The sequence below is a fragment of the Sinocyclocheilus rhinocerous genome, unplaced genomic scaffold (assembly GCF_001515625.1).
Source record: "Sinocyclocheilus rhinocerous isolate Xijiao unplaced genomic scaffold, SAMN03320098_v1.1 scaffold147, whole genome shotgun sequence".
NCBI lineage: Eukaryota > Metazoa > Chordata > Actinopteri > Cypriniformes > Cyprinidae > Sinocyclocheilus > Sinocyclocheilus rhinocerous.
The window spans coordinates 640225-654968 of record NW_015651498.1 but is presented as its reverse complement, the minus strand read 5'-3'; the positions used below and the strand labels follow the sequence as shown (position 1 = coordinate 654968).

Below are 14744 nucleotides of genomic sequence, written 5' to 3'. Positions count from 1 at the left end.
TATAAAATAAAAATAGTACTTAAATATTATAAATATATATTATATTATTAAATATAATAAATTATATAATGAATATTACTATAACAATTTTATAGATTTTATTATAATTGTATTAATTTTATTTTAAAATTTTAATTTATTACTTTTTTTTGTTATTTGGCTAACATTCTGGTAAGGTTCACTCAAAGTTAAGAAGAAACGTTCTTCCAGTAACATTCATAAAACATTCGTTAATGTTACAAAAAGTTAGCATGTTGTTTATGCAGCGTTCATTGAACGTTTTTTAAATGTTGTTTCAGAACATCCAGAGAAACATTTTATTATTTATTTATATTATTATTTTTTTTTATTTATAACTATTATTTATATTATTTATAACTTTATTTGCAGGTTTAAATAATAATAAATAAACTGATGTTTTTTATATGTGCTCTCAGACTTGCATTCATCATGGCTCCATTGCTGGTACATTATCAGGCGTTTGGCTGTTCCTCAGTGGTCTGAACATTAAAAAAGTGAGTTCATTACAAAATGACCTTCATTTGACACTGAAATCTGTCTAATAAAGTGTTTTCCTTTGAAGTGATGCAGTAAATCAGGCTGAAGTAACCAGCTTTACTCTCATTTGTAGTCAGTTAGCTCTTCAGCTGCTTTTGCCTGCTCCTGTATTTGTCTGGCTCCTCTCAAAGGACATTCCCTTCACTGCTGCTACAGGAAGGCAGGGTGTCCGGAGGGCATTTGGATCTCAGTTGGTGTCTGAGGTGGGTCTGAGAGCCTTTTCCCTCCTGTCATCTACTGCTGCGCTTTCAGTCCGCTCTCCACGCGCGTTAATATGGACTCGGATTAGTTTGTTTTAACACCTTAAGTGTGATATTTAGGCGCAGGATTCTTTCAGAACAGCGTAGGAGGATGGATATGTTATTTTACTCTTTAATCATACTAATTCATGGAATTAATGCAGCATCCCGTTCTGGAAAAAACCTGATGCCGCACATGTGAGTAACTCTTGGCTTTGATATTGCGCGCGCTTCTCGATTATTATTACTAGTTAGCTTTGAATATCACAATAAATAATGTATTCAATGAACGCATTTACGTCTCATGTTCGTGCTCATATTTAACATTTTCTAAGTTATTTAAATAATGCAAACTACAAAAGTTTGTATTCATTTTGGAAATTCGCTTTGACGCGCATTTACGCGGATTTATTGATGAATTTGTGAGACGCTGGTTGAGGGAACTGGCTGACGTTCTGGAAAGGTTCAGTAACTTAAATAGATCATTCGTTTAAAGTTGTCTGGTCTTTAATACAGTTTTAATAACAAAAACGTTAGTTATACATCATTCACAGAACGTATTTTTTTCTGAAACTTTTTAAACATTATTACTTCCCAGCTAACATTCTCAGAACTTTGGCTAACGTTCTGGAAATGTTATTTCAAAGTTAGGAACAAACGTTCTTCTAGTAACGTTAATAGAACGTTTGTTCAAAGTTATCTGGTCTTTAATATTTTACTTAAAACATTAACACAAAAACGTTATTTATGCATCATTCATGGAATGTTTTTTCCTGAAAAGTAGTTTTAGTTGGATGTTCATGTGACTTCTTTTAATGTTCCTTCTTGTGTCAGAATGTTTAGAGAACATTCAAAATTAACATTCCCACAGTTCAGAATGATAAAATGGAATGCTCCCTTAACGTTTGCATAACCAATAAAAAATGTTTTTAGAAATAATAAAATAATGTTTTATATCGTAATGGGAACTTTAGCTAACCATTTTTAGAACATATTTCAGTTGTCTGGTACCTGTTTTGCAATAATTGGAGAACATTTAAAATGAATGTTCACATAATGTTTGCAAAATGATCAAATGAAACATCTTAATGTGCATAACGAAGAAAAAACACTGGATGTTTTGAATGTCCTAAGAACATTCAGAAATAACGTTTTCAGTGGTTAACAGAAATGAGTGATCAACAGAAATAACACAGACAAAGCACAGTTTCACTTCTTGGCAATATAATGTAGTGCCAATGATCCCAGACATGACAATAATCGCCTGGAGGTTCACTGTGAACTGATTATGTTTGAGGATATAGAACATTTTTACAGAGTGACTAATATATCAGTTTGGGAACTTAAGCTGTGTAAATCATGTGTATCTTGTCATCTGTTAGTGCAGAGATGATTAAGGTGATACATTTTTACTTATTTTAATGTTCTCTATTGCACAATTTGACTTGGAATGTCTAAGTGATTGACAGTCTTACAACTTGTTCTGCTGTCAAATTCATTCGCGTTTATTAAAATTACATTGAAGGACTATTAGAAATTCCAACTGACTAAATTATAAACGTTTATGATCCTTTATGTTTGGATTGTTGTGACCTAGTGGTTTAATATCTGGGCTTGTAACCAAAATGTCAAAATGTTGTCGGTTCTTCTGAATCTGCAGGTTAACTGAAGTGTGTGTGTTTTATCTCCAGGCCAAATGTGTGTGCTGAGCAGGAGGTGAAGCTCGTGGCCCAGATGCAGCCATGCGTCCAGGCCTTCACGCGGATGGTTAAAGCCTGGAAACAGGGATGCCAGGGACAGTCGTGGTGCATGGGCTACGAGAGGAGGTGGGTCTGATATTCACACACCAGAAACACTGACTGCACTGTAAGTAAACTTAAAGTCTGATAAGTGAAAATCATCCGCTACTTGTACTATTTCTGCAGGATATAGCATGCATATTATGTGTAGTATGCACATTTTCCACATAAATGTAATCTATTCAGAATATAAAAAAAAATAATATGTAGTATACACTATATGCTGATCTATATGCTGATCATTATGCATTTGTTCAAATCATTATTCCTAATATTATGCGGCAACAGTGTAGAACTTTAGAAATGTTTATTGTTGCATACTGTTTCACATACTTTAAAAATAGTATGCAGTATACATTATATGCTTTGCAGTATGCATTTTTTCAAATCCTTATCGCTAAAGTTGTGTGACAACAATGTAGCATAGTATAGTTTAAAATGTTTATTGTTGCATACTGTTTCACATTCTTTAAAAATAGTATGCAGTATACACTATATGCGTTGCAGTATGCATTTGTTCAGATCCTTATCCCTAATGTTATGCAGCAACAATGTACCGTAGTACTGTTTCAAATGTTTATTTTTGCACACTATTTAATATACTTAAAAAAATAGTATGTTGCATACACTATATGCCGATCATTATGCATTTGTTTAAATCCTTATTCCTAATGTTATGCTGCAACAGTGTAGAACTTTAGAAATGTTTATTGTTGCATACTGTTTCACATACTTTAAAAATAGTATGCAGTATACATTATATTCTTTGCAGTATGCATTTTTTAAAATCCTTATCTCTGTTATGTGACAACAATGTAGCATTGTATTGTTTCAAACGTTTATTGTTGCATACTGCTTCACATTCTTTAAAAATAGTATGCAGTGTACACTACATGCTGTGCAGTATGCATTTGTTCAAATCCTTATCCCTAATGTCATGCGGTAACAATGTAGCATAGTATTGTTTGAAATGTTTATTTTTCCTGTATTGTTTTGCATACTTAAAAAATTGTATGCAGTATACACTATATGCGTTGCGTATGCATTTGTTCAGATCCTTATCCCTAATGTTATGGAGCAACAATGCACTGTAGTACTGTTTCAAATGTTTATTTTTGCACACTATTTAATATACTTTAAAAAATAGTATGTAGCATACACTATATGCCGATCATTATGCATTTGTTCAAATCCTTATTCCTAATGTTATGCTGCAACAGTGTAGAACTTTAGAAATGTTTATTGTTGCATACTGTTTCACATACTTAAAAAATAGTATGCAGTATACACTATATGCTTTGCAGTATGCATTTGTTCAAATCCTTGTACCTAATTTTATGTGGCAACAGTGTAGCATAGCATTGTTTTAAATGTTTATTGTTGCTTGCTGTTTCACATACTTAAAAAAATAGTATGCAGTGTACACTATATGCTGTGCAGTATGCATTTGTTCAAATCCTTATCCCTAATTTTATGTGGCAACAGTGTAGCATAGCATTGTTTCAATTTGTTGCATACTATTTCACATACTTTAAAAAATAGTATGCAGTATACACTATATGCTGTGCAGAATGCTTTTGTTCCAATCCCTATCCCTAAATATGCAATAGCAGTGGCCAAGCATGACCCTTCTGAAACAAAAAGGCTATTTTGTTCTCATGCGTTACCTTTGTTCTCTAATCAGACTCTTTTAAGTGTAAGGTGTAGTTACACTCTTGATGAAAGCAGCAATTTGACAGGCATCTCCAGAGGGTCTTGCATACCTACAAGATAGAAGGCAAACGCCCTGTGCTCACGCTGTGACACCCCTCCCCTCGCACTGGCTCGTTTTCCTCCGTATACTTAGCATGTGAGAGACCCGGGCCCTGCAATTAGGTGCTATAAACAAAGGGCGCAGGGTTACGATTCTGGTGCCGAGATGCAGGACTGTAAACTACAGGGAGCGGGAAACTCTGGATCTCACGTTCACAGAAAGCATCATTAAAGGGTGGATAAGAGAGAAGCGTCGCTGATTATAGGCTCATGTGTTTGTGTTTTCACACATCGGAGCTCATCCACAAACATTAGTCATGGCCTGATCTCTCAGTCACTGACTAACCACAAACACACACCGAAAGGCCTTTAATAGCTCACAGAGAGAACGAGGATAAATGCTAAAAGCAGCTGATGACAGACTTACGTGTGTACTCATAAAGAAAGTTTACAGGTCTTAATCTTTACCTGTTGGCTAAATGGAAAAACAAATTAAAAACCATGTTTACATGCATAGTCTTCATTTTCTTTCTTTCTTTTTAACAATAGACTGGTTTCTTTTATGCTGCATATACAACAAATACTTTTGTGCTGTTCAATATACTTTCTTTGTGCAAGTTTAAGACAGGGGTGCCTTCCTTTTTCTTTTCTTTTTATTAAACAGTGGTTTATTGAACAAATTACTCTCTTTAAATAAATGTAATTATAATTAAATTTTTCTTAAAGCTGCAGTCTGTAAGTTTTGCCTCTTTGTCGCCATCTCTGTTTGAAAACCTGGATTTGCAGCAGTGTGCGGAATTATCTAGTTTGCGTGGGTTGTGCGCCGGCACGGCTCCAGCATGGATTAATCTAATGTTCTGAAGAGTATGTGTGGCAGTCAGTCACCCACATGTGTTTCATAAACACATAATCCTTTATGGATTACAATCCGCCATCAAAATGATTGTTTTTGATTGTTCAAAATGACTGTTGTGACTTATATTATAATTACGTCCATAAGCTTTTAGTGAAATTTGGAGTAACTCATTAATCTGTTGTTTGACCTCTTCATATTTAAGGAGAGAACTATAGTTTCTAAAGTTGAACATCACTTGTTTTGATTTTCAAGGGTGTAGAGTTTAGTAGAGATGCTATGACATGTCTCTACCAATATCTAGCAACAACTAAATTGTCCCTAGCAATAATTTTGATCAAACAATTAAATCTCTGTTGTCTGCCGTTGTGTCCCCACCAATGCCAAAATCAAACCTACACCCTTGATATTAAAAACATAGAAAGATGCTAAAGATTTCTCCCTTTTTCCACTTATTTCCCCCACAGAACGGCTTACTACACTGCATACAGACAGGTGTATCGACAGGAACACCAGACGGTTTACAAGTGCTGCCCAGGATGGTCACAGCTCAACGGGGAGGCCGGATGCCTGTATCGTAAGTCTTCTTTAAATGACAGTATAAATGATATAAAATCACAGTATTTGCTGAAAATGATACAAATGCCCTTGTATTAAGCATGTGTCTGTGAGCGTTGATGACAGAAATCTGTATTTATGATCATTTTGAGGCCTTTTTTGGACAGTTAATTCCTAATTATGGAGTTGGTCATAGTTATAAGAGTTTTATGCCCCAGGTAATTCATTTTACCGTTGTGTAAATGTGTCCAGATTATAGATTAGAGGGTTCTTAAATTTTAACATGAAGGTCCATGTATTTTTTTTTTTGCAACTGTTAAACCATGAAAAGGAACTAGTCACACATGTATCATAAAAGATATTGTATGCGCTCCAAAAAGATAACCAGTCCGTTCTAAGGTGCGTAAATCAAGAAAAATTGGATCTACCAAAAAACAAAAAATGTCCAAAGTAAGGCGATAGTTTTGAACACTGGCTGGTTATGTACTTGCTCAAATATTGATTTCGGATCATTTTTAACCAAAAAAAGTTACGGACTGCAGCTTTAAGGATAAAAATCTACCTCAGCTAATGTTGTAAACTATAGGCAGCCCTATTGCTTGCACATTACTATAATATTAAATGTTACAATTAACAAACTATTAAATTCAATTACTATTTATTTTTAGATGTAATCAACACTTTAAAAAATTGCAAATTGCAGTTTTTTCATTAACTTCTAAATCTAATGAACTACTGAACTACTGACGACGGTCATTAATCAGGAGATTCAAGCATTTCAGAGAGCTGTTTAATGAATTGTATATATATATATATATATAAGGCAAGGGTCTATCACAAAAATTACTTTAATATCTACAGGGTGACAAAAGTGCAAAAAAGTGAAAAGTGTCTTAAAAACAGACCGAAGAGCAGACGTTTCAGCTCATGCTTTCTTCAGTGCTCAAAGCATGAGCTGAAACATCTGCTCTTTGGTCTGTTTTTAAGACATTTTTACATTTTTTGAACTTTTGTCACTAGTCACACATTTCATTGTTCCCTTTTATATTGTTAACTAAAGCACCGTGGAATTAGGAAATTAGTGTTGAGATTTGCTCTAATCCTCTTGCGTGTGGATTCTGTAGAGTTTTATGGATTAGAATAGAGTCAATGCATTATGGTGATTTACCAGGGTACAGACAGGAAAGAAATGTGCACAAATTAGTTGTAGTGTGGACTTGGGCAGGTCTCTGAAATGTGCTGAAGAAATCCTGAAGAAATGTATGTATCACGGTTACCACTAAAATATGAAGCACTGAAGCAGCACAACTGTTTTCGACATTGCTAATAATCAGAAATGTTTCTTGAGCAGCAAATCAGCATATTAGAATGATTTCTGAAGGATCATGTGACACTAAAGACTGGAGTAATGATGCTGAAAATTCAGCTTTGATCACAGAAATAAATTACTTTTTAAAATATATATTTCAATTGAAAATAGTTATTTTAAATTGTAAAAATACTTCACTGTTTTTACTGTATTTTTGATCAAATAAATGCAGCCTTGGTGAGCAGAAGAGGCTTCTTTCAAAAACATTTAAAAAATATTTTTTAGCAGTAGTGTGATATGTCTATGGGATTTTTGCCCTTTTTATTGCATGCCAGGCAAAAATAAGAACAGAAATAGCACACCTAAAGCCGCATGATTTGAGGCATCATCATGTAGTACAAATGATAAGGGATGAGTTACACACCACATTTTAATACTCAGGGTTGGTGGTTTAGCTGAAATGATGAACAAAGCCCTGATCTCACTTTGTCTGAATTTGTTTTACTTTCTAAATCCAAAGGCCCTGGTCAGCAGCTCATCCCGTCTGCTGTCTGGTCTGGGTGGGGTCTTGTCATTTTCATTGTTCGGGTAATAAGAGAGCTCCTCTGATAGTTTGGCAGTGAGAGACTCTGGCTTGTCTTTTCCGAGGAGTTTAGCTGTTCCTAAATGGACCAGATGGGAATCCATTGATAGGATTTGATAGGACTGTCGTAGTCTGCATACTTCTACAAGCACCCCTGACGAAGAGTAGCCTAGCCGTGGACCCTTATTAGGCCCTGATATACTCACAAAAAGAATTTTTGAAATACCTGAACAGTGGTACGCCGGGTGGTCAGTTCTCTCGAATGGCTTGGGTATCCACAGACTGGCTAATTAATATTAACATGACTATAAATTCCCATGTCATTTGAGGTGCAAAAGAAAGCTTACATAATGTTAGAACATATGTATGTAACTGTCTGTAAATTATTCGCCAAATGATGGTAATTTTCTGCAGATCTGTGCCAGTTATGAAGGGATTCAAGTGAGGGATTGCATTATCAACTAAATTTTCTTCAGGGTTTACACTTTTTATTACCGATAAATTGACACAAACTGTGGGAGTGGCAATTTAAATTAGCTGAATAAAATATTTACATATTTATATAAATATTATTAATTATATTTATGAAAATATGTAGCTTAATAAAATATTTAAATATTTATATAAATATTATACATTATATTTAGGATATTTAGCTTAATAAAATATGTAAAAAAAAATATATAAATATTATAAATTGTTTATGACAATATTTCATTAAAATAATTACAAGTAATTTAAAATAATTCAAATCTTTAATTCCAGTTTCAATAACTGAATGTTTTTCATGGGTTACACTTTTAGTTACAAATGAATTCAGAAGATTTCCAATGATAGTTCAAAGGTGTTTAACAAATGATGCAAACTTTTCCAGAAAGTTAGCTTGGGAAGCTGTTTCTAACTCCAAATGAACTTTGTTTGTTTGAGGCTGATTTTGTTCAAAATGGCATCACACGATTTTGCTCTAGTGAGAGTAGACGGCATATTGAATTTGACTTGCATGAATATGAAGCTGTGAGAGACAGAAATACAGTCTAGAAATTTCAATAACCAAAATTTTGTTCAGGGTTTACACTTTTTATTACTGCTAAATGTACATTTTCAAACCTTTTCATTTACAGAATCTATGAGCTGCAATTTCATAATTATTTTTTATTATATTTATGGTAATATTTAATTAAAATAATTATAAATCATTTAAATTATTACATTTCATAATTCCAGAAGTTTCAATAACTGAATGTTCTTCAGTGGCAATTTAAACTAGCTTAATAAAATATTTAAATATTTATATTAAAGTACTTATATTTAAGACAATATTTAATTAAAACAATTATAAATAATTAAAATACTTAATTCCAGACGTTTCAGTAACTGAATGTTCTTCAGGGTTTACACTTCAAAGGTTTTCAAAGGTGTTTATCAAATGAAGCGAACTTTTCCAGAAAGTTAACTTTAACTTTTTTTCAAACTCCAAATGAAATTTGTTTGGGCCTGATTTTTTTTTTTTTTTTTAAATGGCGTCATAGTGCCTTATTTAATTTGACATGCATGAATATGTGGCTGTGAGAGGCAGAAATACAGTCCGTTCAATAGCTTGTTCTGTCTAAAAGCCTTAGAGTTTTGTGCATGACGTATTTTTTATGTTTTGTCGACTTGTTGATCCTCGTGTTCATTGCCAGATCAAACCTGGCGTCTATCGTGACTAAGGTCCATTGGGTCTGTTGTTCTCTTTTGGATGAAGAGACTCTATGGTTCCCAGAAGTGGTTTTGAGACTCAGGGTCACATTCGGTCAAAACAGTTCCTTGTACCCAAAGCCCTTAAACTAAATCCTTCTGTCAAATCAAGTTAATCAAGTTAACATCCACGGATCGTTTTTATCCTGGACTTGTGGCGGCTCGAGTGGTCTCATGCCAGAATGACTGACAGTTGCATAGCAGTTTATCCATTTACAACTTTTTTAGTCGTTCGTGGTAACTTTTATTTAAAATTTGTTATTTTATTTTTTTTAACTCACAAATAGCAGTTTCTACCTGATAAAATAGAGCTTGACATAACTAGAAAAAAATGTGTATTAACTGTAGAAATGTTTACGGTTTTATTAATTTCCATTACTTTTCCAGGTCTAGAAATCACACTTTTAAAATTCCCTCATATATCCAGGTTTTCCAGCATGTGAGAAACATGTCATTGTTGTAAAACATAATAAAATAAAATAAAATGAAATAAAATAAAATAGCAGTTGTTGAGGGAACTAATAAAAATAAAAAATAAGACATCAGTTTACATCTTGATTTTTTTTTTCTGTTGTAGCTTGTTTTAAAGCATTTTTAGTGTTATTTAAAATCATTTAAGACATCTTGCCCCCTAGTGGGTCTAATGGACACTTCTTTTGGGCCCAGATTTTACATTTTGGCAACCCAGCACATTGTCAAAATTGTTTATTGTGCAAAAGTAAATAAAATGTCTTTAGAATCAAACACTGAAATTTGTTAATATGACCATAAACTGCACAGACACAACAGTATGCAAAATGATTAACATGACATTGGCTGAGTAGGAAAATTAACAATTTAGCATAACGTAAACAGCAGCAAATGCCTGATTTTCAGTGTTTTGGAGTGTCTGGTTTCGAAATGTCAATTGAATTTTGATGGTTTCATGCTCAAGGGTGCCGATAATTCACTGCATTAAAAAATACAGTTTGCATGCTGACTACAATTAGTTTTTTCTTGTTACAAGTGAGCATTTATTTATTTATTAATAATCTGCATAGTTTTTTTTTCTTGTTTCTTGTTTCTTGTTTCTCAAGGATGAGTGCATGTCACACAATCTGCCCATGTCGGCATGTGCTTAAAACTTCTACCAAGTGATGGTGAATTTGCCACAAAATACTGTATTGTTTGATTTAACACATGACCTTTGACATCAACAAAAAACAGGGATTATTTCGACTTTTAAAAGTTAAAGGAATAGTTCACCCAAAAATAAAAATGAGTTGAAAATGTCCTCACCCTCAGGCCATCCAAGATGTAGATGAGTTTGTTTCTTCATCAGATTTGGAGAAATGTAGCATTACATAATTTGCTCAGCAATGGATCCTTTTCAGCAATTTTTCATTTTTTGGGTGAACTATTTATTTAAAAAGCAGACTTATTTTTCCATCCAAACATGCACCATTATGGTTAGTTGAATTTTATTATTAGCGTGTTGCTTTGTTTTTTCCCTGCAACTCACTAGGAAAGGTCTTCTTTTCTCTTGTGCTTTCTTTCTTTTTGAGATTTACATCACTTTGCAGAACTGGAACTCATAAAGTAACACACATCAAGGCGCTTCAGGAGAATTGCTTTGGTTTAATTTGGTAAGGCTTGTGAGCGGGACAACAAACAAATTCTGCTTCTCATTCTAGTCTAAGTGTGTGCAAAACTTAATCTTGAAGTTAATTACAATTGGGGTCTTTTGGGGTACACTAAGTACACGCTGTTTACTTCTTTGTTTCTCAAGTATAGCATTTGACTTGGATTGTTTTTGTAGAAGTGCACTCAGTGCTTGAAGCGAGCTTTAGTGAGACTTCCTTCCCCTTTAACTAAATGTGCACTTGGGAGCAGAAATGACCAGTTATTTTGATTGATGCTGACAAGGTGATTTGGAACATAACTGACCACCAATAGCGGCAATAGTGAGTGAATGGAAGCTGGTCTTTGTTGCCATTGCCAGAGACGGTAATGTCTTGAATGAGGATGGGTGAACTATTTATTTAAAAAGCAGACTTATTTTTCCATCCAAACATGCACCATTATGGTTAGTTGAATTTTATTATTAGCGTGTTGCTTTGTTTTTTCCCTGCAACTCACTAGGAAAGGTCTTCTTTTCTCTTGTGCTTTCTTTCTTTTTGAGATTTACATCACTTTGCAGAACTGGAACTCATAAAATAACACACATCAAGGCGCTTCAGGAGAATTGCTTTGGTTTAATTTGGTAAGGCTTGTGAGCGGGACAACAAACAAATTCTGCTTCTCATTCTAGTCTAAGTGTGTGCAAAACTTAATCTTGAAGTTAATTACAATTGGGGTCTTTTGGGGTACACTAAGTTCACGCTGTTTACTTCTTTGTTTCTCAAGTATAGCATTTGACTTAATGACTTTTGATTGTTTTTGTAGAAGTGCACTCATTGCTTGAAGCGAGCTTTAGTGAGACTTCCTTCCCCTTTAACTAAATGTGCACTGGGGAGCAGAAATGACCAGTTATTTTGATTGATGCTGACAAGGTGATTTGGAACACAACTGACCACCAATAGCGGCAATAGTGAGTGAATGGAAGCTGGTCTTTGTTGCCATTGCCAGAGACGGAAATGTCTTGAATGAGGACCAAGAATGTGCCTAACAACTGTCCTGGGTGGTCTGTCCACATGTCCAACAATGCCTGTTGTTACAAAGACAGTTAATTGTCCATCCCAGCGGTAGAAATGCTGTTTTGTGACCTATTATTTCAGGTCTGCTTATGTTTTGAAAGCGAATTTGTCCTTGATTTGGCACAATTGGTCATTTAAGGTGAGTGAATCCTCATGGTTTTCATTTATCAGACTCGAGTTGAAGGTATTCCAGGGTTTATGAAGATTCATATCATGTTTTGTCTTGATGAACATGAGTTTACATTTACATTTATTCATTTGGCAGACGCTTTTATCCAAAGTGAATTACAGCTGAGGAATACAACAAGCGATTTATCATAAAATGGCAATAAATTTGTCCATCCCAGCGGTAGAAATGCTGTTTTGTGACCTATTATTTCAGGTCTGCTTATGTTTTGAAAGCGAATTTGTCCTTGATTTGGCACAATTGGTCATTTAAGGTGAGTGAATCCTCATGGTTTTCATTTATCAGACTCGAGTTGAAGGTATTCCAGGGTTTATGAAGATTCATATCATGTTTTGTCTTGATGAACATGAGTTTACATTTACATTTATTCATTTGGCAGATGCTTTTATCCAAAGTGAATTACAGTTGAGGAATACAACAAGCGATTTATCATAAGATGGCAATAAATACGAGAAGTGCCCGTTATACAAGGTTTCAGTCGTCGTTCAAAATAGTAAAAGCTAGGACAGGAAGAGATAAAGGATAATAATAGAATAGAAAAAGTGAAGGTAAAGACATTTTTTTTTTAGGAGGATGCAGTTAGATGCTCACAGAAGAGGTGAGTTTTCAGTTGTTTCTTGTAGATTGTGAGGGATTTTGCTGTCCGGATGGAATTAGGTAGGTCATTCCACCAACAGGGTACAGTGAAAGAAAGCATCCTTGAGAGTGATTTTGTGTCTCTCTATGATGGGACCGCTAGCCGCCGCTCATTTACAGACAGCAGGCTTCTGGAGGGGATGTAGACGCGTAGGAGGGTGCGGAGCACGTGGCTGATCTGTAGGCAAGCACCAATGTCTTGAACTTGATGCGAGCCGCAACTGGAAGCCAGTGCAGAGAGATGAGAAGCGGTGTGATATGTGCTCTCTTCGGCTCATTGAAAACAAGACGTGCTGCTGCATTCTGAATCATTTGCAGAGGTCTGATTGCACATGTTTGAAGTCCAGCCAGAAGAGCATTGTGATAATCCAGCCTAGAAAAGACAAGAGCCTAAACGAGAAGCTGTGATGCATGCTCTGTTAGGAAGGGTCGGATCTTCCTGATGTTGTGTAGTGTTTTTGCAATATGATCTTTAAAGGTCAGCTGATCATCAAGAATCACCCCAAGATGGCCGAACATGATGGGATTATTGTTGATGAGCCCAGTTGGATGGTAATCTGGTGCTGTACTGATGGGCTGGCTGGGAAGATGAGAAACTGTCTTTGCCAGGTTGAGCTGCAGGTGATGTTCTTTCATCCATGCTGAGCTGTCCATCAGACAGTCTGAGATCCGAGCAGGTACCGTTGGATCATCTGGTTGAAATGAGAGGTAGAGCTGCGTGTCATCAGCATAGCAATGGTAGGAAAAACCATGTGCCTGAATGATGGGTCCCAGTGATGTAGTGTATATAGAGAAGAGGAGGGGTTCAAGAACTGATCCCTGAGGAACCTCGGTGACCAGTTGATGTGATTTGGATTCCTCTCCTCCCCAAACCACTCTGAAGGACCTACCTGTGATGTAAGACTCAAAGCAGTGGAGTGCAGTTCCGGTGATGCCCAGCGATGAGAGGGTGGACAGAAGGATTTGATGATTAACCATGTCGAAGGCAGCAGATAAGAGCATGAAAAATGAAGATTTGGACTCAGATCTTGCACTCCGAAGCGCTTCAGTGACTGACAGCAAGGCGGTTTCAGTTTAAAGGCAACTTTTCAATCCAGATTGGTTATTGTCCAGCCGGTTATTCTGTGAGAGGAAGGAAGACACTTGGTTGAAAACAAAGCGTTCAAGTGATTTTGCTGTGAAAGTGAGGAGAGAAACGGGCCTGTAGCTTTCAACAAGTGAGGTGTCTAGTGAGGCAGCAGATAAGAGCATGAAAAAGGAAGATTTGGACTCAGATCTTGCACTCCGAAGCGCTTCAGTGACTGACAGCAAGGCGGTTTCAGTTTAAAGGCAACTTTTCAATCCAGATTGGTTATTGTCCAGCCGGTTGTTCTGTGAGAGGAAGGAAGACACTTGGTTGAAAACAACGCGTTCAAGTGATTTTGCTGTGAAAGTGAGGAGAGAAACGGGCCTGTAGCTTTCAACAAGTGAGGTGTCTAGTGTAGGTTTTTTTAAGCAGTGGGGTTACCCGTGCCTGCTTGAATGCGGTGGGGAACATCGGTTAACCAAGGGTTGGAGGGAGTAGCTCGTGCAGGTCTGGAGCAAATAGGACAGATATTGTCTAGGCACATCTTTCCAGCTCATCTTATGTAATAATTTGTTATGTAATATTATGAACATTGCCAAAGGTTTATTCATATTCAGATATTTCAAAAGGAAATGCTAATGCTCCTGAATGTTTTGATCCTGACTTGTGTTGCTTGCTTTGGTTTCTGTAAAACCCTTTTTCATATTTTTAGATTGCAATCTTTCAGGATTTGATATGCAATGCATGCATGATAGTTTTGTGTGTATATTATATGATGATAATGAGTTTGAG

At 35.5% G+C, this 14744-nt stretch overlaps 1 protein-coding gene across 1 annotated transcript in view; it reads left to right on the top strand.

Annotated features, from left to right (window-relative positions):
* Positions 1–909: 909 nt before the first annotated feature.
* LOC107712944 (multiple epidermal growth factor-like domains protein 6) overlaps positions 910–14744 on the top strand; it is an 88682-nt gene continuing 74847 nt past the window's right edge. Inside the window, exons 1-3 of the mRNA XM_016518344.1 lie at positions 910–995; positions 2489–2623; positions 5669–5778. Of these exons, the coding sequence (XP_016373830.1) occupies positions 910–995; positions 2489–2623; positions 5669–5778 (331 nt within the window). The remainder of the gene's footprint in view (positions 996–2488; positions 2624–5668; positions 5779–14744) is intronic.